The sequence below is a fragment of the Garra rufa genome, chromosome 13 (genome assembly GCF_049309525.1).
Source record: "Garra rufa chromosome 13, GarRuf1.0, whole genome shotgun sequence".
Lineage (NCBI taxonomy): Eukaryota > Metazoa > Chordata > Actinopteri > Cypriniformes > Cyprinidae > Garra > Garra rufa.
In genome coordinates this window covers 38,442,896-38,459,324 of record NC_133373.1, presented here as the reverse complement: position 1 = coordinate 38,459,324, position 16,429 = coordinate 38,442,896, and the positions used below count along the sequence as shown (strand labels likewise).

The window sequence follows — 16,429 nt, the reverse complement described above, 5'->3', positions numbered from 1 at the left end:
AAATTCAGTAAGATATTTAATAAGAAATTATGATAAAATAAAAACAAAACAAAACAAAACAAAATAATTAAATTAAATTAAATTACTAAAAAAAAGTGTGAGGCTAACTCATGAATTACCATCTAAACCAACTGAAAACCAGTTTGAACAAACTGCGAGACCAGTTAAACCAGCTTAAACTGGCTAATTACACCACAGGTACCATCTGTAATGAGCAGCTATATGTTGTTTTGTTAAACAAAGTGGGATCTTTGGTGATTCCTTTTGGATTTATTTGACAAGCAACTTCATTGCAGAAAACAAATTATGCACGATCAAGGCATTTGAGTTGAGATTCAAAAGATCCCAAAAGTTTTTGCGACATAACTTTAAATTTATAGATGAAAATGGTTAAATAAATCAACAAAAGACTGACTTCACTTGATCTTGCGCTGTGATTTTCATTAGTGGCAGTTTGTAAAGAAAATCAAACTCACAAACGGCATCAATATTTCCTTTTACCAGGCTTTTAGTGTGATTAGACTGGCATAAAGTCATAGATCTCAGTATAAAGAGAAAGGAGGGAAGAAAGAAACAGTCCTGGAGAGGGACGGTTGTACAGAGGGAAACATACCAGAAAAGATATTTCATTATTGCTGTTTGCAGAGACAAACATCTTTATTGCTCTTGCTCATAATTTGGGTTAAGTATTCAAAATTCAACTCTAAAGCCAATAACTTGATTAGTTTGTGCTCCAGGTATGTACAATTTCCCAAATCAACAAGTCTTGTAGAGGAGAGTGCTGGTACTTTATTAAGTGATCACATGCACTATTAAATCAGAAGATATAAAATGTACATAGATATTTATGTAAAATTGAAAAAAAAAAAAAAAAAAAAATTGAAAAAAAAAAGTTAAAAAAATTTGAAAAGAAGTGTTTTACCCATATTTTATATTTAAAGTAAATGTCCAAAAACTTAACGAATAATTCACTGGCAAAAAAAAAAAAAAGACAGTTGTTTTTCTACAATTTTTTTTCTCACAGATTTTCTTTTGAATCAACCCATATTAACAGTAACAGTACTGGTACACTCTTAAAAATAAAGGTGCTTCATGATGCCATAGAAGAACCTTTTTTGTTTAAATGGTTTCATAAAGAACCTTTAACATCTGAAGAACCTTTCCGTTTCACAAAAGGTCATTTATGGCAAAAGAAGGTTCTTCAGATTATAAAAAGGTAAGAAAGAGATGGTTCTTTAAAGAATCCTTGACTGATTGGTTGTTTGTGGAACCAAAAATGGTTCTTCTATGGCATCGCTGTAAAAAAGCACTTTTATTTTTATGAGTGTATTGGGGGAAAAAAAAATTTTTATTGACTGTTTTCAGTACTGAATGAAATAGTTCACAGTATTTTTTTATTAGACAATTAAGATTTGTTGATTTTTTTATAGTTAGACAAAAAATTTCCTCTCAACAAACCATATGATTTGATTACTTAATTCATTTCTGAAGCACAAAGTGAGAGGAAAAACGTATCATTAATGAATGTTTCCATTAAATATTAAGCAGCAAAAACGATTTTCAACATTGATAATAAGAAGAATCATTATTAATAATTAAGCACCAAATCAACGAAGATCATGTAAAACTACAGACTGGAATAAGGATGCTGAAAATTCAGCTTTGCATCACAGGAATAAATTATATTTTGACATATATTTAAATAGAAAACAGTTATTTTAAATTGTAATAATATTTCACAATTTTACAGTATTTACTGTATTTTCAGAGCAGTAACAGCACACTGCAAAAAAACAAACAAAAAACAATTTGTTGAGTCAACTTAAAATAATTTGTTACCCAGCTGCCTTAAAATTTGAAGTTCAGTCAACTCAAATAGGTTCAGTCAACTTGAAATGGTAAGTTGTACTAAGCGACAACTTAGATATTTGAGTTGATTAAACAACAAATTTGGTTTGTTAAACTTAAATGCTAGGTAAGTTACCTAGCTGCCTTAAAATTTTAAGTTGAATCAACTCAAACATCACTTAGTACAACTTCACATTTAAAGTTGACTGAACTTAAAATTTTAAGGCAGCCAGGTAACAAATTATTATAAGTTGACTAATTGTTTTTTACAGAGCAGGACGAAAGGTTTTTCTGTACCTGCAGGAAGGAGATCCTGTTCTGCACCAGGTTGGAAAGATCTCTGGCCTCCTTCTCTCTCCAGTCTCCTGCTCCGTCCGCCTGACTAAGATCGTGCAGATCTGTCATGATGGTTCTGACAGAAACACACAGGAAACAAGTCAAACATCCTCCTTTATCAGCTGACAATACACCGATTACCAGCGCTGGCTAGGAACTGGTTACTTTTTATATTAACATATTTTACTGTTTTATAGTAACCAAACTTTTCACCTAATATATTTATTTGAAGTATATTTATTTTAAGTACCTCCAGCATGGTGTGGATTTCTCGGAATCAGTAAAATCAATAAAAACATAAATAAGTCCATGAAAATATTAAGCAGCTTGAGGCATCATTTTGAAACGAGTTAACAATTCAATTCATTCAAACCAAACTGAACAAATACCATAATAAATCATAATATCATCCAAAATTGATTTGTGTGCTCTTCAGCCTCCAGTGAGGATTGTGGGATTGAATAGGCACCTCTGAAATCTGATTATTGCTCTAATTTGGCTGTAATTACCAGTTGTTTACAATTACACTATATTCACCGCCAGAGAGAGAAAAAGGAAGAGAAAGTTCTGCATCCTTCCATTCAGCCTTTTGCAGCATTTTAATGTGAAATGAGGAAAAGAGCAGCGTGAACATTCAGCCCAACTTCTCCCTTAGTGTTTCACTCAAGAAGTAAAGTAATACAGACTTGGAATGAGTAATTGATGACTTCATTTTTACTATTCCTTTAATAAATCCAGTAAAATCTCAAAAAGGCCGAAGCACAATTGAGTTTTAGAGACCAGTAATGAGTTCTGTTAAACCGTCATTTGCTAACTCAAACAGATGAGCATATGCTGAGTTTATGAGGAGTTTAATTATTGCTTCATCAATGAGAGACTCCTCAGGGAGCCTTTCGCTGGAAAACAGCACCGCGTTAAATGTGTATCGAACGATTCTCTTTGTCGAAACGGAAAAACAGGTGTGAATGTGCTGATGGAGCGTCTCACAGACACCAAGATAATGAGATATTGACAGCGTCTCCGTCCGTAATTAGTCTAGCGGGTGATAACTTAAAATTAAGTGCTGCTATATTTCTATTATGACGCTATTAGTGTCTGGAGCTGCTTCATAATGATGAAACTAGAGACGCTCGTCAATTCTTCATCATCCTCAACTCGACAAAACAATCCTGAATGTTATTAAAGTCGTTGAAGACATGCTCAACTCATATTTCAGAAGAATGCAAAAATAAAGTAGGTTTTGCTGTAGGAACATTAAGATTTTTTTTGCATTTGACAATTAATTATATATCTTTTCTCAAAAATATGAAGCAGCACAACTGTTTTCAACATTGATAATAATCAGAAATGTTTACTGAGCAGCAAATCAGCATATTAGAATGATTTCTGAAGGATCATGTGACACTAAAGCCTGGAGTAATGTTGCTGAAAATTCTGCTTTGATCACAGAAATAAATTATATTTTAAAATATATTAACATAGAAAACAGTTATATGAAATGGTAAAAATATTTCACAATATTACTATTTTTACTGTATTTTTAATCAAATAAAGGCAGCTACAAAAATTATTCCTGTGATCAAAGCTGAATTTTTAGCATCATTACTCTAGAAACAAATATTTAAAAAGAAAACAGTTATTTTAAATTGTAATAATATTTTGCAATATTATGTTTTTTCCCCAGTATTTTTTAATCAAATAACAACAGCCTTGTTGATTAAAGACAGTTATAATAATGTTTATCATTTAAAATATATTTATAAAAATATAAAAAGTTTAAAATATAAAAACATATGTAAAAAATATTTTAAATAATATTCTTTTACTTTATTACTTTTACTTTTTAATTATTATTTGCATTATGCATTATTTTACATTATCAATCTATAATATATATATATATATATATATATAATATATATATAATAGTAATAATAATAACATGTTTTTTAATTAAAGGCAATACAATAAATACTCATGATAAAAATGATGAATTAATTATATATTATATATTATCTACTATATACAAATTTATATTATATATACATTTTATATTATAAATGTTATATATAAAATTATATATTATTATATACAAAATTATTACAAATAATTAAAATTGTGCTCTTGCCAATAATACTTTGAAAAACAGGCTTCATGTTCTTTATACAAAATGTACTTTAATGTAATTTAACTATTTGCCAAAATATGACAATAATACAGTTAAATGAGAGCAAATAAAGTCTCCTAGTTCTCAAATGCGTGTAATTTTAGAGTTCAATACCTCATGTCAAACTTCATGTCTCATTTGTATCTATTTGAATTTCTCCTATAAAGAATTAAAGACAAGTCTTGAATGACACCTCCATGTCCCCTGAGCAATAAAAGAGCATCGTGAGTGATGGCGTGTTTATAATGTACGTATCTGACCTCTGTTGATGACCCAGGTCCTGCAGCAGCGCCTCACTGTGTTTCTGTCTGTCTGACGGGTCGCCGTGACTCAGCTTCTGTATCTCGCTGCGAATAAAATACCACAGCTCTTTCACTCCGTTCTCCACCTTCCTCCGCAGTTCCTCCTGTTCTCGACCCGGACCAACTGACAAAGGGAAGAGAGATTCAAAAGTGCTCTAATTAAGCTGTAATGTCTGAGCGGCTGTGAAGATAACCACAACTAAACGATCTCAGTACACAATGCATCTAGTTGACTTACCAGCTATTACTTTTGACACACGTGTGTTATATAAAAAGACGGCAGGTTTGTAATAGTCTTTAAGTTTTGAAGGAAAATGTACAAGGTTGCAATTGCTGTCAATCTTCCCTACAGATTTGGTCTGTCCTCTTTTTGATTCTGCTTTCATTCGTCTCTCGCTCTACTCTTCTCCTTTTCTGCTCTTATGTAATAAGTTCAATTCAGTGCTTTTCAAGAAACTCCTCCTGGGTATAATCTCTCCGGGATGGGTGACCCTGAAGAGGAGCTCTGCTCCAAATCCTAGCTGCCTAGATGTATAACGCCTACATAGGCAGCAACTGAGATGGAACCACATAAGTGACTCATTTAGATGCTCTGCATACAGTAGGATTAATAACAAGCATAAAAACACTCAAATAGTGTGCAGGATTATTTTAAATTATATAAATTGTATAATATAAATTGTTTATTACTTTTTTATTTAATTCGATTTTTTTATTACATTTTATAAACTATTTAGGTACATAAATTATATAAATTATATATAATTATAATGAAATATTTAAGTTAGAATTTTACTATTACTTACTATTATCTAATTTATTTCAGCATTGAATTAAATACTTTAAAAAGCCTCAAGAAAGAAATAGCATATAAAGTATAATATTAACATTTGATTTGTAGTTTAATGATTGAAAAATATTGCAAATAAATCTCAGGATACAGTCAAGGATACAGTTTATATTAGTTATATTCAGAACTAAATTATAATATTACAAATCAGGCTTTTATTATAGTTAACTAAAACTAAAACCATGAAAAACTTTTTTGTTACTTGAAATAAAAAATAAATGAACTGAAACAAAAAAAATTGCCAATGCAACGTTTCTATTTTTTATTTATTTTGATGTTCAAAAATACTACAACGGAAAAAAAAAGTAACATTTATAGACATAAAAAATTAATACAAATGAAAAAAAAAAAATTATATATATATATATATATATATATATATATATATATATATATATATATATTTGTCATTTGTAAACAAACATATTTATGAAAAATTTTCATTATAATACAAATATGTGACTCTGGACCACAAAACCAGTCATAAGAGTCAATTTTGTGACATTGAATAAATAAGCTTATATGCATCCATTGATGTAAGGTTTGTTATGATAGGACAATATTTGGCTGAGATACAACTATTTGAAAATCTGGAATCTGAGGGTGCAAAAAAATCTAAATATTGAGGAAATCGCCTTTAAAGTTGTCCAAATGAAGTTCTTAGCAATGGATATTACTAATCAAAAATTAAGTTTTGATATATTTACAGTAAAAATTTTTACAAAATATTCTAATGGAACATGGTATTTACTTAATATCCTAATGATTTTTGGCATAAAAGAAAAAATTATAATTTTCACCTATACAATGTATTTTTTTAATCTATAACAATGCTTTTGCCACAAATACACCTGTGCTACTTAAGACTGGTTTTGTGCTCCAGGGTCACATATTTGAAATTTATATATTTATATATATATATATATCCTCCTGTCCACCCTCTCATCGCTGGGCATCACAGGGACTTTACTTCACTGGTTCAAATCCTACCTCTCTGGTAGGTCTTTCAGAGTGGCCTGGGGAGGGGAGGTATCTAAAACTCATCAACTGGTCACTGGGGTTCCTCAGGGATCAGTTCTTGGACCCCTCTTCTTCTCCATATACACTACATCTCTGGGCCCCATCATACAGGCACAGGGCTTCTCCTACCATTGCTATGCCGATGACACACAGCTCTATCTTTCATTCAAACCAGATGATACATCAGTAGCTGCACGGATCTCAGGCTGCCTGGCGGATATCTCTGCATGGATGAAGGAACACCATCTACAGCTCAATCTTGCAAAGACTGAGCTCCTTGCCTTTCCTGCCACTCCAACTCTACAGCATGACTTCTCCATCCAGTTAGGTTCATCAACAATTACCCCATCGACTTCAGCCAGAAATCTGGGTGTAATCTTTGACAACCAATTGACTTTTAAAGACCACATAGCTAAAACTGCTCGATCTTGCAGGTTTGCATTGCACAGCATCAGAAAGATTAGGCCCTTCATAACAGAGCATGCTACACAACTCCTCGTCCAGGCCCTGGTCATTTCCAGGCTGGACTACTGCAATGCTCTTTTAGCCGGTCTTCCAGCATGTACAATCAGACCTCTACAAATGATTCAGAATGCAGCAGCACGTCTGGTCTTCAATGAGCCCAAAAAGGCCCATGTCACACCTCTCTTTATATCCCTGCACTGGCTACCGGTTACAGCCAGCATCAAATTCAAGACACTGATGCTGGCATATAGGACAGCCACCGGCTCATCACCTGCCTACCTCCATTCACTACTTCGTATCTACACTCCCTCCAGAAGTCTGAGATCCTCTAGTGAAAGACGCCTCATTGTACCACCACAGAGAGGCATGAAATCACTTTCCAGAACATTCTCGTTCAACGTTCCTGCCTGGTGGAATGATCTTCCCACCCCTCTCCGGAATGCAGACTCCTTAACAGCTTTCAAGCGACTGCTGAAAACCCATCTTTTTCGACACTATTTGACTCAATAATATATATTAAAAAAAAATTGTTCTCCTTTCTTTCTTGATCTTCCCTTTCTAGCCTCTATTCATCTAACAACGCCTAATATATGATATTTTTGAGCACTTCCTATGTTGATCTGCCTCCTTAGGATGAATCACTTGTTGTATTCCCAATGTGTAAGTCGCTTTGGATAAAAGCGTCTGCTAAATGAATAAATGTAAATGTAAACACACACACACACACACACACACACACACACACACACACACTGGTTTACATGTTTTATGGGGACATTCCATAGGCGTAATGGTTTTTATACTGTACAAACCGTACTTTCTATCGCCCTACACCTACCCTACACCTAAACCTAGCCCTCACTGGAGATTGTGCATACTTTTACTTCATCAAAAAAACTCATTGTGCATGATTTATAAGCCTGTTTCCTCATGGGGACCTGAGAAATGTCCCCACAAGGTCAAAATCTACTGGTATTCCTATCCTTGTGGGGACATTTGGTCCCCACAACGTGATGAATACCAGGTACACACACACACACACACACACACACACACACACACACACACACACCTAGACATACATACTGTAGATACAAATACAATATAGATAATGCAAGTGCTGTTCTATTCTGGTGAAGAATCATTTATATAAGTATGACTATAACTGTGAGACTTCGTCTTCAGGTGCTGTAGGTGAGCAGCTCACTAGGGTTTTGAACAGAGCTGCTTTCTCCTTTAATCCTGCTCTCATTACAGCAGAGGTGACCTGAGTGAGACACACAGCATCTCTCTGTCTTTTTATAGGGGTCAGAACACAACGTGAAGCAGCAGGATGAGAGACAGGCTCTTTAAGGATGATTCTTATACATCTGTGACCTGTACTCTTCTGGCCCGGGGTGACGATGATGCTGCTGCTGCTGCTGATGATGATGATGTTGGTAGTTATTTCTGGCTGATCCTGCAGCAAGGAAATTTCCCCCGACCTTGACCTGTTCCCTACCCATGATTATGCATGCAAAGACTTGAACACACACACAAACATCTACCTACACAATGACTCATTCCGTTGTGCATCTGTTAGACATCTGTTAGATGTCTGAACCAAAGACATCCAAAATATAAACCGCTCATTTTTTATGTTAAAATGCATTGTTTCATTCCAGTTTCATATGCAACTGTATAAGACATAGGCTGATTTCTCTGAAAAGTATGTCATATACACGCCAACGCTGAAGAGTGGAACTGCAAGAGTCTGGATAACAGTTTACACATTTGTGATTTATATTTGAATGTAAGCAATCCGGCCTAATTTGAGGAAACAAACTGCTACTGGTGATGCATATTTTGTTACATCAGTCACAAAATATTCCCAAGATTAAAGTAAAATACTTACTGGTTGACATAGGAAATTAAATCATTGTAAGAAATATGGCCAGAAAAAAAGAAGGGCTTAGACTAAGCCAGGATTAGGCCATAGTTCAATCAGGACTTCTAAATGGGATTTTTGATTTTTTTTTAAGTAAAATATCTACAAATTTTTGAAACCAGATAAACTTTTCTAGAAAAGCAAAACTGCAATACATGTTTTTTTTTTCATTAATATAAGTGAATTTTGTCATATTGCAGCAAAAAGGCATATTAGAATGATTTCTGAATAATCATGTCACACTAAAGACCGGAGTAATGATGCTGAAAATTCAGCTTTGCATCACAGAAATACATTTTATTTTAAAATATATTCAAATAGAAAACAGTGATTTTAAATTGAAATAATATTTCACAATATTACTGTTTTTTACTGTATTTTTAAGCAAATAAATTAGCATAATATACTGAAAACATGAAAACAATTTCCAAATTTAGCAAACCCAAACTTTTGAACTGCAGTATATCAAAAATTTTAAATCAGACAAGTTAAAAATGAACTTGGATCATTTTTTGTAATTGTACTGTGAATATATCCTATTGCACTGGCAGATTCTCCATTAGTTTTTAACTTTTAAACTAACTTTTAACTTTTCTACCAAAGCAACATGCAAGCAATATGTGTTCATATTAAAGATGCATTCTTTAAAAACAGCTCCTAAAATCTTTCATTTAGCATTTATCCGACCATTGGAAGACTATGAATTTTTGGGTTATGTGTACGGGAAAGGTTTCGTTAGGGTTCAGATATAGAGACTCAGTCCTGATGATCTTCTCTCTTACCTAGGGTTACCACTTTTAATACCCAAAACTAAGGGACGCATTCTGCGGGGCAGGGGCGCCGCTCGCAATTTTGGGCCCTATGACAAAATATGAGGTTGGGCCCCCCCTACCATACCAAAGCAGGTCTCTGGGGGCCCCTAAAATGCGTGGGCCCTTAGAATTGTCCTAACTTTCCCCCCCTTAGCGGCGCCCCTGCTGCGGGGGACGATTCCGTATTTTAAGGGACGGGTGGCAACCCTACTCTTACCGTCTCCAGATAATCTCTGAAAGCTGTGGATCTTCTGTTTGGCTCGGCTTAGCTGTTCCTCAAGAGACCGCAGTCTTCCTGATGATACCGGCCCATCCGACTGTCCTTCCGGGATTCTGCAAAACACACACGGTTTGTTAGCGAACTCCTTCCGCAGCTTAAAGCGTTTGCAAATTCGCCGCGTCCACGAAGAAAGCAATCAGACCGCCAACGCTGTGTAAACAAGCGCAAAACCACAGGCTCCAAATGTTGATTCACTGGAGCCTGATTACCAATTGGCCATGAATAAAATAATCATAAATGTCTGCTGTGATGTTCAATAGCGTTTAGCGCGCTGCATAAATTTGCTGCTTACATTCGTCTAAAGCGTAATTGCTAATTACAGTTTGACTGTTCGTTTCTATTCAGCTGATTTAGATGAAATCACCCCTTAACTAATGAGCCTTTGGGAAACTCTGCATGACACCAACAACTGCTCATTTAACACCACATATTATCATATTGGGCTTATTTTATAACTGAATGTTTACTGAATATTTCCATTTGTTTTCATACGGCAGTAAACGGGTCAATATCTGAAACCACTGAGTAGATCGGATATATTACACATTAATATGGTAATCGTGCATTAATATTAATACCGCTGCCGCATGCATATGCATGAGAGTATATATGCAAGGGAACAAAGATTAGCGTGGAGAAATCAATAGAGCATGTTAGCACAATTTGCAAAAGTGGAGGAGGGAATACTAATTGATTCAAAAGATGCAAAAAAGGCTTTCATTTTAAAGCAAATAACAAAAACAACCACTGAGGAAACCAAAAGCAAGGCATAGGAAACAAATGGCCTTGAACTTTCTATTTAACAAAATCAGCATCAGTTTACAAAGTTATAAAGCAGCACAACTGTTTTCAACATTTTGAGCAGCAAATCAGCAAATTAGAATGATTTCTGAAGGATCATGTGACACTGAAGATAGGAGTAATCATGCTAAAAATTCAGCTTTGCATCACAGAAATAAATTACATCTTAAAATACGTTCATATAGAAAACACTTATTTTAAATTGTAATAATATTTCACAATATTAATGTTTTTACTGTATTTTTAGGTAAGTGCAATTGTAAAATACACACTTTTTAAAAAAGTAAAAGTTATTGACAATACCAAGAGAACAAAATCTTAAAAAAGTTATGTGGCATGAAATACAATCTGTGCAGAAAGCTATAACGAATAACCAGGTTAAGGCTTCTCGAGACTGCAGCAATATTATGGCAAACAACCTTCCAATTAGATTCAGATTACAAAAGTTCCAGGTCTTTAATGCAATAAACGTCCAATTAAGATTTGATAGGAACATTCTAATATTTTATTATATAATTCGGATGCCTCAGACTTCATGAAGGCGAATGGAGAGCAGTTTTGCTTCAAGCAATGCACATAACTGTAAGTAAAAGAAAAATGAAAAATTAAATTGGCCTTTCAAGTCCTGAAACGAACGAATAGACCCACATTCCCTAACATCTGAATTTATGTCTTTTATACTGCAGTTTGTAAAAGAAGTAGGTCGCCCCCCTAAGCAGCTTAGCATCATGATAAAGTGCTATCTAGAATCCAGTTCACTTTATAAACACCTGCAGATAATAATGATATCACGTTAGCAATTTACTGTATGTTATGACTGTATAGAGACAGTTAAAAGAACAGTTCACCAAAAAATGAAAATCATCATTTACTCACTCTCAAATTGTTCCAGATGTGTATGAATTTCTTTCAGTTTTTGAAGAATGTGGATAATTGAACAGTTGGTCCCCATTGACTTCAATAGTACTTCTTGCATATTATGGAAGTCAATGGGGACCATCAACACTTCAGTTATCCATATTCTTGAAAAATACCCTTTGAAAGATCTTTTGAGGAATATATGAATTTCTTTCTTTTGTTGAACACACACACACACACACACACACACACACACACACACACACACACACACACACACACACACACACACACACACACACACACACACACACACACACACACACACACACACACACACACACACACACACACAAAACATCTTGACGAATGTGGGTAAGCGAACAGTTGATGGTCCCCATTGACTTTCATAGTTTTTCTTCCATACTATGGCAGTCAAAGGGGACCATCAACTCTTTGGTTATCCACATTCTAATATCTTTTGTAGAATGCATGATATTCCTCATTCTGTTAAATTTCTTTCATGTGCTAAACACAAAAGATGATATTTTGAAGAGTGTGGGTAATTGAACAGTTGATGCTCCCAACTGATTTTCATAGTATTTTTTTCTCCATAATATGGAATTAAATTGCTAACACTAAATATTCAGCTACCAACATCAAAATATCTTATTTTGTGTTCATGAGAATAAACAAACTCACACAAGTTTGGAACTTGAGAGTGACTAAATGATGACACAATTTTCTGTTTTGGGTGAACTATTCCTTTAAATATCTAGGAAACCAGCAGAGAGGAAATTACTCTGTACAGCAAAAGCGGAAAAAAGAGAGAAAAATCAGGAAGCTTCTGGCCCTCAGGTGTTTGCAGTGAAGCTCTTTTCCCTTCGGCCCCTGAACGTTCCTCTAGAGATTACACAAGGACCCTATCAGCCCCCGTCTGGTACCGACTGGTAGATACTCAAAATGCACTTCAAAGAGTGCAGATGGTTCAGCGTTCAAGGCTGCAAATATGTATCTGCAATATATGCAAATGGGAACTATATACATATAAATATAAATATATATATAAATATATGCAAATGAAATGTGCCTGAGGACTATTGAATTTAAGTATAAATGAAACATGTTATTAGAGTGTAGAAAAGCTTGGTTCAATTCCATCTAACGAGGGCGAGACACGAGCATCAGAGGAGCAGAACTTCAGAACTGCTGATGGAGAGCAAAACAGAGTCTGATACAGGAGGGAACGGCGGCCAAACGACATTACGGCCAGTGAATTACTGTCAGTCACTGCCACATGCAGCGTTCAGAGAGGAAATTACAAGGGTCGCGAGATTAGTCAGGAGGAGAAGATGGAGACCGACTGAAGATCACACAGATATGATGATAAAAAAAGCGAGGTAAGAAGATCTGAATGCTGCAAAATGATTAGTAAATATGAACAAACCTCTAATCCTATGGTAAGTGTGCTGTTACTTTCTTAAGCAATCACTCTGAAGGTTTTCACCTGCTGGATGATGAAATAGGAGGAAAAATCCCACAGACTTACATTGAATGAGGAACCCGAGCCATATCTACAGACCCGAATGCCACAGAGACCTGAGGAGGGACTCTTTTCAATTGGACGAGTAAGAAACCACTCTGAATACCATAGTAACTTCATAGCAACATGTTAAAATCATGCAAAACAGCCAAGCAACAGCATAGCAACATGTTACAACCATCCAGAACACACTAGCAACTGCATAACAACGTTACAACCATCCAGGACACCCTAGCAACTTCACAGCAACATTACAACCACCTAGAACACCCTAGCAACTGCATAACAATGTTACAACTATCCAGAACACACTAGCAACTACAAAGCAAACATATTACAACCATCCAGAACACCCTGGCAACTGCGTAGTAATGAATTACAACCATCCAGAATAACGTAGCAACTACATAGCAACATTAAAACCATCTAGAATGCCCTAGCAACTGTATAACAACAATACAACCACCCACAACACCCTAGGTACTGCACAGCAACATGTTAAGACCATCCAGAACACAACAGCAACTCAAAAGAAATGTTACAACTAGGGATGCACGATATTTATCGGACAGATACATTATCGACCGATATGGGTAAAAATGGCGTAATTTTTATTGCGCCGATAAATAAATGAAACCCGGTCCGATAAAGTACTCTTGCTGGTAAATCAATCAATCAGTCTGGTGTATCTTAGATTCATCTGCTTTCCGAGTGCAAGTGACTGCAGCTGTAAACTGCAGTGACTCTCGGCCTTTGTCGCGTTTAATACGTCATCATCTGTGTCGTCATCATCGCTTTCGCAGGTCTGGAAGTTTTTCACGGCGACAGAGGAGGACAATGCTACTGCTATTTGCAACACATGTTTAGCAAGGATTCCGAGAGGAGGTAAAAAGCCGTTAAGTTTTAACAATCTTATATCTCACTTCAGAGGTTGTCATCGCGGTGAATCTGTTTAAGTGTCCGTTCACATGTCGCGCCTAAAAACGCGTGGAAAACGCTGAAGCGCCGCCTTCTCTTTTTTTCCAAACCCAAAGTCTTTGACAAACCGCTCTGTAGTTTGAGCTCCAGTGGCGTCTGCCGTTGCTAAGCAGCCATGACATGCGCTCTCCATAAAGACGCGGTAGTTTCAGCAAAAAATAAATAGATTTTCAGCATTAAAATCGCTTGCAGTAGCTCTGTTATCAAATTTATTTAAAAATGTTTATTCCTGTACAGCTTTGATAAGCCGTTTCTCCACCTTGCCAGTGCTTTCAGTGTTACCAGAGCCATATAAAAAGAGAGTTGCGACACTCCCATAGGCTTCCATAGGAACTGAGGAATGCGGAAGTAAAGCGTGTCATGGAGCGGTCAATAGTTCCAAACAACCAATAGCTCCTCCATTGAAGCCCATTCATTTCAGCGCTTCTCAAGCACAGTCGCAAGTATATTGAAGAAATTACTGCATTTCTTTACATTTTAACGCATCAGTTGACCTCTCGGAAAACTGGCCAATAGTGGTGTTTTATGAAGCGTGTTATAGTTAATGTTTATCGTTAAAAAATAAACAGTTAAACTGTAAATGCAGCTGGATAACGTGAGAAACACCGTAATAGCGACCATAACCAGATACTAGTTGTCATATTTTTATGTTTTTAGTCTTTCTGCAATCTTTCTCTCACTGTAGGAGGTTGAATGAGTTTCAGTAAAGACTGCATTCAAGAAACACGATAAAAATGTATGCTGAATGCAATTCGTTGCCTTGTGTTTTTTAAACATTATTTTCATCTTTTCTATTATGTTAAATGCCATTTTTGCTTGCCTTTTATAATATTCACTTATGTTGTATATTTGAATATCATAAAACAAGAGTAAATTACTTTTTTTTTATTTAACATTAAATCGTTAAATCGAAACATACTGTATAAAAAAAAGTGTTTGATCATGTCCAAATACACATGCAGATGTATTTAACCTTAAATATTACACTAACTGTAATCTAAATACTATATTAGAAAATGTTATCTTTTAAATGGTCAGGATCATTATTGCACATATTAAGTACAAAAAAAACCCTCCTCAAAATATTTACTAAATAGAACTTAACTATATATATTACAGTTATTTAATTGAATAAAAGTTACACTTAAGGTGTTTGGTCACATTTGACTGCCAAAGAGTATGAGAACATATTAATTATGTCTCTTTGTCACTCCCCAGAATAAAATGCGATTGTAAAGCGTATTCAGAGAAGTTATCAATACACAATCAATGCACATTATGTGTTAATAATTACTCGAAATTGCTGCAAATATAGTAAAACTGCTGTCTATCCTATTTAACTCCATTCAAACACATTGACAGCGCGGAGCTGTTTGGAACTATTGAGAGCTCCATGAACCACGTGACCGTGCGGCGGCGAGATCAAAGCGTGTCGCAACTCTCTTTTTATATGGCTCTGAGTGTTACTAAGGGAAAGGAAGCTGATTGGTTGGTTCATGTCACATGACCTGCGTTGCGCTTGCAGAATTCTGAAGAGTTGAGACGTTTTTATCTCGATTCTGATGTTTTATTCCCCGCCTTGTACGATTTGGCTGCTGCACACATTCATAATATGATCAATAAGAATGGACTACATGTAAGCTTTACCACAGACATTTGGACATCTGACTTTACTCCATGACGCACTTTTCATTTTTTCCAGGTTGACAAAATGTCAAAGCATTTTATTTTATTTAGAATTGTGGTGCCTTACACAAAAAAATAAAAACATTTTTGAAGAGTCAGGACTGTTTGCTATGATTGTTAGACCCAGATATATAATATAAATTTCATTAGTTTATCTTAGATTTTGTATTCTCCTGTGTGCACAAAATTATCATATAAAAATATGAATGTATTGGTTATCGGTATCGGTATCGGCATCGGCCAAAAGAAGGACTAAATTATCGGCTATCGGTATCGGTTAGAATTTTTCATATCGTGCATCCCTAGTTACAACCATCCAGAATACTATAGTAACCACTTAGCAACATGTTTAAACCACTTAAAACACCTGAGCAACTGCATAACAATGTGCTAAATCCACATAGAACACCCTAGCAACTGCATAGCAACTCGCTAAAGCCAATTAGAACACCCCAGCAACTGTATGACAACGTTGGGGCAATCACCCCTAAATGTCGTCAACACAACACTAAATAAGCTGAACTTTTCTGCTGATAGTCAGTGGACAATATTCTTA

The 16,429-nt window shown here is 35.2% G+C and overlaps 1 protein-coding gene across 1 annotated transcript in view; it reads right to left on the bottom strand.

The window, feature by feature from the left end:
- LOC141283427 (alpha-(1,6)-fucosyltransferase-like) overlaps positions 1–16,429 on the bottom strand; it is a 93,259-nt gene that overhangs the window by 15,523 nt on the left and 61,307 nt on the right. The window contains exons 3-5 of the mRNA XM_073816711.1: positions 9,945–10,060; positions 4,612–4,777; positions 2,146–2,260 (exon numbers count right to left, since the gene is read on the bottom strand). Coding sequence (XP_073672812.1) covers positions 2,146–2,260; positions 4,612–4,777; positions 9,945–10,060 — 397 coding nt within the window. The remainder of the gene's footprint in view (positions 1–2,145; positions 2,261–4,611; positions 4,778–9,944; positions 10,061–16,429) is intronic.